The sequence below is a fragment of the Salmo salar genome, chromosome ssa18, assembly GCF_905237065.1.
Source record: "Salmo salar chromosome ssa18, Ssal_v3.1, whole genome shotgun sequence".
NCBI classification, from domain to species: Eukaryota; Metazoa; Chordata; class Actinopteri; order Salmoniformes; family Salmonidae; genus Salmo; species Salmo salar.
This window is the reverse complement of record NC_059459.1, coordinates 28,178,155-28,186,509: the sequence shown is the minus strand read 5'-3', so window position 1 is coordinate 28,186,509 and position 8,355 is coordinate 28,178,155. Positions and strand designations below refer to the sequence as shown.

The following is an 8,355-nucleotide window of genomic DNA, read 5'->3' as shown; positions in this document are numbered from 1 at the left end:
TCTGGTCTCAGACGTAAAGAATGTTAGGCAGGCCAGGCAGGGCTGTGGAATGCTGCCAGCACTGAGTAAATCAACATAGCATGTTCACTGGGCAATCTGCTGTCGCACGTCAGGGAAAGCAACCAATCCAGCCTGTCATCAGAGGCAGATCGCTTCCAGTGTGAGGCAGGCAGTAACTCACACACAACACACATTCTGTGTAAACGCACACAAATACACTATATATACAAAAGTATGTGAACTCCCCTTCAAATTAGTGGGATTGGCTATTTCAGCCAGATCCGTTACTGACAGGTGTATAAAATCGCACATAAAAATCGTCTGTCCTCGGTTGCAACACTCACTATCGAGTTCCAAACTGCCTATGAAAGCAACATCAGCACAATAACTGTTCATCGGGAGCTTCATGAAATGGGTTTCCATGGCCGAGCAGCCACTCACAAGCCTAAGATCAGCATGCACAATGCCAAGAGTCGGCTGGAGTGGTGTAAAGCTCACCTCCATTGGACTCTGGAGCAGTGAAAACGCGTTCTTTGGAGGGATGAATCACACTTCACCATCTGGCAGTCCGATGGATGAATCTGGGTTTGGCGGATGCCAGGAGAACGCTACCTGCCCCAATGCATAGTGCCAACTGTAAAGTTTGGTGGAGGAGGAATAATGGTCTGGGGCTGTTTTTCATGGTTTGGGCCCCTTAGTTCCAGTGCAGGGAAATCTTAACGCTACAGCATACAATGACATTCTAGAATTACATTCTGTTCCTTCCAACTTTGTGGAAACAGTTTGGGGAAGGCCCTTTCCTGTTTCAGCATGCACAAAGTGAGATCCATACAGAAATGGTTTGTCGAGATCAGTGTGGAAGAACTGACCTCAACCCCATTGAACACCTTTGGGATGAATTGGAACGCCGACTGCGAGCCAGGCCTAATCGACCAACATCGGTGCCCGACCTCACTAATGCTCTTGTGGCTGAATGGAAGCAAGTCCCTGCAGCAATGTTCCAACATCTAGTGGAAAGCCTTCCCAGAATAGTGGAGGCTGTTATAGCAGCAAAGGGGGGACCAACTCCATATTAATGCCCATGATTTTGGAATGAGACGTTCAACGAGCAGGTGTCCACATACTTTTGGCCAGGTAGTGTATGTAGACACATGCTCATGTACGTACACACACACACTCTCACTCTTTCTCTTTCATCCTCTCTCCCTCTTTAGCTCTGTCTTTCAGACACTCACCCTCTCTCTACCCCCCACTCTGTAAGTTATCTTTTCCCTGTAGCTGTGTAAGGCAAACTGGTAGTGTCTCCTTTGTTACTGACCCAATCAACCTTCTAGACTTTTTAATTACTGCTGAGCCAGAGAGAGAGGGAGAGAGAGAGAGAGGTGGGGGAGAGAGAGAGAGAGAGAGGTGGGGGAGAGAGAGAGAGGTGGGGGAGAGAGAGAGAGAGGTGTGGGAGAGAGAGAGAGGTGGGGGAGAGAGAGAGAGGTGGGGGAGAGAGAGAGAGGTGGGGGAGAGAGAGAGGAGAGAGAGAGAGAGAGAGGTGGGAGAGAGAGAGAGCGAGAGAGATAAGTGGGGGAGAGAGAGAGAGAGAGGTGGGGGGAGAGAAAGGTGGGGGAGAGAGAGAGGTGGGGGGAGAGAGAGAGAGGTGGGAGAGAGAGAGAGAGAGAGAGGTGGGGGGAGAGAGAGAGAGGTGAGAGAGAGAGAGAGGTGGGGGGAGAGAGAGAGAGGTGAGAGAGAGAGAGGTGGGAGAGAGAGCGAGAGAGGTGAGAGAGAGAGAGAGAGGTGAGAGAGAGAGAGAGAGAGGTGGGAGAGAGAGAGAGAGAGGTGGGGGGGAGAGAGAGAGAGGTGAGAGAGAGAGAGAGGTGGGGGGAGAGAGAGAGAGGTGGGGGAGAGAGAGAGAGGTGGGAGAGAAAGAGAGAGAGAGAGGTGGGGGAGAGAGAGAGAGGTGGAGGAGAGCGCAGTCCTGCCACTGGATTATTAACAAGATGCTGCTGTACGACTATATATAGTGTACATGTGGGTCTGTAAGAGGTCTCCTCTGACACTAAGCTTTGCCTCCTTAGATGTTGATGATGAAATCTCTTTGCAACATAAAAGTACCGTTAACTTTTCAAACTAGTAAAACCCCTGAAACAGATGTGTACAGAGAAAAATACTTATTTAAGGTGATTATGACGTTATGATTTTTAACATTAGGTGATTCATTGGTTCGCATTTACAGTGAAATGTAAAAAGTCATTTAGCTAATTTAGCCGAACTCCAGTAGAACAGTGCGGACTTGGTCGGTCTCTCTTTGGTGGAGGAAAAGTACAAAGGTGGATATCACAGCGTTTACACCTTCAGTGCAGAAGTTGCACTTTTCACACAGTACTTTACAGTGAAATGCTGCATCAATGATGCTGTGTCAATGATGGTGCTCTGTAGGCCTGCTTGCCCTCTCTCTCTCTCTCTTCCCCTCTCTCTCTCTCTTCCCCTCTCTCTCCCCCTCTCGCTCTCTCCCTCCCCCCTCTTCCTCTCTCCCTCCCTCTTTCTCTCTCCTCCCCCTCTCTCTCTTTTTCTCTCTCTCCCTCCCTCCCTCCCTCCCTCTTTCTCTCTTTCTCTCTCTCTCTCTCTCTCTCTCTCTCTCTCTCTCTTTCTCTTTCTCTCTCTCTCTCATTTTATTTCTCTCTCTGTCTCTCTCTCTGATGTGCTGGCCTTTGGCCAGGTAACAGTTTGCTTAGCATGTTGCATCCCACCCACTTCTGCAAGTCAGTAATGTGAGCCGGCTGCATTTTCCTCTCCTTCCCCCTCTAGGCAAGTGTCAGTGCTGGTGTGTGTGTGTGTGTGTGTGTGAGTGTGTGTGTGTGTGTGTGTGTGTGTGTGTGTGTGTGTGTGTGTGTGTGTGTGTGTGTGTGTGTGTGTGTGTGTGTGTGTGTGTGTGTGTGTGTGTGTGTGAGAGATAGTGTGTGTGTGTCTATACGTATATACATGCCTGTTTGTGTGTGTGTGTGATGGGAGCTTCAGGGGGCAGTGCAATGGATCACTAGCGAATAAAAACAGGAGGCATCAATAACAGAACCACACAACATAGGTGAGGAGGAGTTGTATCTCTCCCTCTCCCCCTCTCCCTCTCTCCCTGCATCCTGTCATCTGTGGAGTGAGTTGGAGCTGATAGCAGGTACAGCTGGAGGCAGTAACCCATTATTACTGAGCGATCTCTCTGATTGGCTGAGCCGACGAGACCGGGAGACAGCTTCTGAATAATAGACGAGCATTGTGCCGACACTGGACAGGAAATAGAGAGAGAACGAGAGAGAGAGAGAGAGCGCAAGAGAGAGAGAGACAGAGAGATCAACAACAGAGTGAAAGATAAAAGTAAGGGCAGAGGAAAGAGAGATGAAAGAAGGGAGGAATAAGTGAAACCGTTGCTACTGGTCTAGTGTTGTTCTGACATCAGAGCTTTCTCTCTCTCCCTGTGCTATGAGGAAAATTAGATGAGACACACTGAGACTTTGCTTGACTCTGGGTAAGTCTGAGAGCAGTGTGTGTGCGCCTGCGTGTGTGAATACTCTGTCTTGAGTTATAAATATTAGGCATTTTAGGTATGCGAACAAAATAAAGTTTTATAGTATGTGAAATTTTACAAATTGAGTATGCTTCAAATGACAGATGTCAGACTCATTCCAGCTTTTCATTTAGTAGAATTCTCTGCGCACTATTGAGGAAAATGATCGTCTTTCGAGACCCACGTGTGTCTGACAACCAACCGCTTATAATCAGCTGAGGGGATGCACTGGACCAAAATGAATGAATGGAGCATGAGGGTATTGTATCTGTGTTGAGCTGTCTGCTTGAAGAAGGTATTTGTATGTATGCGTGGTTCGGTGACGTCTGTGGTTGCATGTGAGATTGTGTGTGTGTGTGTGTGTGCGTGTGTGCGTGTGTGCGTGTGTGCGTGTGTGCGTGCGTGCGTGCGTGTGCGTGTGTGTGTGTGTGTCAGACAACCCCAGTCTGATATCAGTAGGGTCCCCTGCTATTGCTCATGATAAAGGAGTGTTTTGGATCTGAGAGCATAAATAGAATTAGTCTGACTAGAATGGACATTCCTGATGGATTCATTCATTGGAAACTTTGGAATTAGAATTTCTTCTCTCCACGTTTTAAAACTGATCAATGTGTGTTTCCACTATTTAAATGCAACAGTGTAATATCTTAAAGCACTACAAAATGAGTGTGATTCATTATATAACATTATGAGAAATGTAGTACATTTTCTGTTCTAGTGGATGGATATATACAGTACCAGTCAAAAGTTTGGACACACCTACTCATTCCAGGGTTTTTCTTTATTTTTACTATTTTCTACATTGTATAATAATAGTGAAGTCATCTAAACCATGAAATAACACACATGGAATCATGTAGTAACCAAACATTTTTAAATATAAAATATATTTTCATTTGTTTGAGAGTCTTCAAAGTAGCCACCCTTTGCCTTGATGACGGCTTTGCACATTCTTCACATTCTCTCAACCAGCTTCATGAGGTAGTCACCTGGAATGTATTTCAATTACCATGTGTGCCTTCAGTTGTGTTGTGACATGGCAGGGTTGGTATACAGAAGATAGCCCTATTTGGTAATAGACCAAGTCCATATTACGGCAAGAACAGCTCAAATAAGCAGAAAGAAACGACAGTCCATCATTACTTTAAGACATGAAGGTTCGTCAATCCGGAAAATTTCAAGAACTTTGGAAGTTTCTTCAAGTGCAGTCACACAAACCATCAAGCGCTATGATGAAACTGGCTCTCATGAAGACCGCCACAGAAAGACCCAGAGTTACCTCTGTGCTGCGGAGGATATGTTCATTAGAGTTACCAGCCTCAGAAATTGCAGCCCAAATAAATGCTTCACAGAGTTCAAGTAACAGACACGTCTCAACATCAACTGTTCAGAGGAGACTGAGTGAATCCGGTCTTCATGGTCAAATTGCTGCAACGAAACCACTACTAAAGGACACCAATAAGAACAAGAGACTTGCTTGGGCCAAGAAACACGAGCAATGGACAGACCGGTGGAAATCTGTCCTTTGATCTGATGAGTCCAAATTTGAGATTTTTGGTTCCAACTGCCGTGTCTTTGTGAGACGCAGAGTAGGTTAATGGATGATCTCCACATGTGTGGTTCCCAATGTGAAGCATGGAGGAGGAGGCGTGATGGTGTGGGGGTACTTTGTTGGTGACACTGTCTGTGATTTATTTAGAATTCAAGGCACACTTAACCAGCATGGCTACCACAGCATTATGCAGCGATACGCCAACCCATCTGGTTTGCGCTTAGTGGGACTATCATTTGTTTTTCCACAGGACAATGACCCAACACACCTCCAGGCTGCGTAAGGGCTGTTTGACCAAGAAGGAGAGTGATGGAGTGCTACATCAGATGATCTGGCCTCCACAATCACCCGACCTCATCCCAATTAAGATGGTTTGGGATGAGTTGGACAGCACAGTGAAGGAAAAGAGGCCAACAAGTGCTCAGCATATGTGGGAACTCCTTCAAGACGTTTGGAAAAGCATTCCAGGTGAAGCTGGTTGAGTGAATGCCAAGATTGTGCAAAGCTGTCATCAAGGCAAAGGGTGGCTACTTTCAAGAATCTAAAATATGTTTTGATTTGTTTAACACTTTTTTGGTTAATACATGATTCCATATGTGTTATTTCATAGTTGTGATGTCTTCACTATTATTCTACAATATAGAAAATAGTAAAATAAAGAAAAATCCTTGAATGAGTAGGTGTGTCTAAACTTTTCACTGGTACTGTATGTCTGAGAGCATGACTAGAGCCTAGCAGCACTGCTCAGGACAGACAGAGACATCAGCTGACAAGGGCTTGACCTGCTTGGGCCACAGTTTGACACACGCATGCACACACACACACTTGGGCCACAGTTTGACTCACTGACCTGAGCTCTGCATCAGAGAGACTGCCTGCCCGTCCAGTAAGATTGTGTAGTACTGAGAGGACAGTGGCTGCACAACTAGTACAATTGTGTACTGGGAGGACAGTAAGGTTATGTACTGGGAGGACAGTAAGGTTGTGTACTGGGAGGACAGTGGGTGATTCACTAAGACAGACAGGGTGCAGTTCCCAGTGAACACTGTTGATCTGTTGAGCTGCACCGTGTCTGTTTCCTGTATATCTAATGTGCTCAAACCACTGGAACTTCCAGTATCCTCAGAGCTAGTGTGTGGGTGTGGGTGTGGGTGTGGGTGTGGGTGGGTGGGTGGGTGTCCCGTTTCCTCTTCTGTAGGAAGCCTAGGACACTGACTTAAAGGCCCAATGCAGATGTTTTTATGTCAATATAAAGTAATTTCTGGGTAACAAAGAAGTACCTTACTGTGATTGTTTCTAATCAAAATAGTAAAAAAATATATATACAAAATTGGCTTCTTATCGAAGAGAAATTTCTCAAGTAAGAATTTTGCAAGGACGGTCTAGGATTGGTCTGAGTGGGAGGGGCAAACAGGAATTTGGAACTCTCTTTCTTATTGTTTTCAACCAGTTTACCGCCTGGTACCCACCAAAACAGGCAACAATTTCAGGACGGTCTTTTCATCATTTGTACAATTTAACAGTATTATTCCAACCTCATAGTGTGGAAATACACTCAGTGGCTAGTTTATTAGGTACACCACGAAAACGGATCGCTCCTACAGACAGTGAATCACGTGGCCGTGGCTTGCTATATAAGGCAGGCAGACAGGCATCCAGGCATTCGGGTACTGTTCGATTGGATGTTAGAATGGGCAAAACAAGTGACCTAAGTGACTGAGTGTGGTCTGATCGTTGGTGTCAGGAACGTCGGATCCAGTATCTCAGAACCCCCCCTTGGACTTTTCACGCACGAGAGTGTCTAGGGATTACCGAGAATGGTGCGACAAACAAAAAACATCCAGTCAGCGTCAGTCCTGTGGGCGAAAACGTTGATGAGAGGTCGAAGGAGAATAGCAAGAATCGTGCGAGCTAACAGGCGGGCCGCAAACAGACAACGGTGTCCACACCTATCAGCTAAAAACAAGAAGAAGCGGCTCCAATGAAAACGCGATCACCAACACTGGACAACTGAGGAGTGGAAAAACATTGCCTGGTCCAATGAATCCTGGTTGCTGTTGTCCAGATTTGGACACATCCTGTCTGGTACAGGCTGGTGGTGTACTGGTGTCCGGATTTGGACACATCCTGTCTGGTACAGGGTGGTGCTGTATGGATTTGGACACATCCTGTCTGGTACAGGCTGGTGGTGTACTGGTGTCCGGATTTGGACACATCCTGTCTGGTACAGGCTGGTGGTGTACTGGTGTGGGGAATGTTTTTCTGGCACAGGTTAGGTCCCTTGATACCAATTGAGCAATGAATGGTACTAAATGGGTGTACCTAATAAACTGGTATTGTATAAATAAAACACAGGAAAATCCTATTTTGGACTAGCCTCAGGATATTGTAAATCCTATCCATGTAATGTGTTCTAACCACTGAAACCTCCAGTTGTTGTGCTCAGTATGTTGGTTTTTGTATGTTTTATTTTGTATTGTTTGAAAAAAAAGACTATTTAAAAAAGAATCCTTACAGTATAAGTGTGTGTGATTGAGAAAGCGTGCGTGCGTGAGCACTCTACACTAGGCTGCATTGTAATCTGGAAACTAGTGTGATTTATCCTATCTCTGTGCCCTCTCAAGAGCATTGAAGTCAACCACAATAAATCGTGTGTGTGGGAGTTCTTTTTATTTTTCTACATAGTGCATCATCCACCATGACTCTCCACCTCTCTGCATCTCTTTTTGGGGTCAGGTATTCACAGCAAAATGCATATTATGATCTGGAGATGTGTAGTCTACTGACCCTGTGGGGTGGAAGGAAAGGGTCTTTGCGAGGGATTGGCATGAGCCTAGGTTTTTTGCTTAAGCGGGCCTAATTTTGTTTTTGTTTTGTGTGTGTTTTCTTTGAGCCTCGATTATTTGTGGGTTTGGTGCTGTGGGCACATACACAGGGAGACAAGACACATAAATTGCAGACTGCACCTTTAACTTGACTGTTGCTGCTGCATTTTGTGTTTTGTTCGTGATTAACCCCTCCCTCCCCAGTAAAATGTGTAATTTGAACCCTACAGAAACCAACACCTGCAGGAGATGTCAGAGTGACTCAGGTAGTTAACCTCCCTCCCTCCCTCCATCCCTCGCTCCCTCCATCCTTCTCTGGCTCCAGCATTTGACTGTTTGTCGTTACGCTCATCCCTCCATCACCACCTCTCCATCTGAATGTTCCGTATGCCCACGGAGGCCAAATCAAACTCGCACTGTGAGAAAACCTGAAC

General features: G+C 46.0%; 1 protein-coding gene across 9 annotated transcripts in view; it reads left to right on the top strand.

The window, feature by feature from the left end:
- Positions 1–8,355, top strand: part of LOC106577220 (zinc finger MIZ domain-containing protein 1) — a 239,501-nt gene that overhangs the window by 168,919 nt on the left and 62,227 nt on the right. For 4 of the 9 annotated variants that reach the window (XM_045700990.1, XM_045700992.1, XM_045700988.1 and 1 more), the window contains one exon: positions 8,152–8,187. The exons of 2 other annotated variants lie outside the window; for them this stretch is intronic. In XM_045700990.1, the coding sequence (XP_045556946.1) occupies positions 8,152–8,187 (36 nt within the window). Of the gene's footprint in view, positions 1–3,152; positions 3,506–3,678; positions 3,804–8,151; positions 8,188–8,355 lie in introns of those variants that run through there. 3 more of the 9 variants (XM_045700995.1, XM_045700994.1, XM_045700996.1) reach the window with 3 other exon arrangements.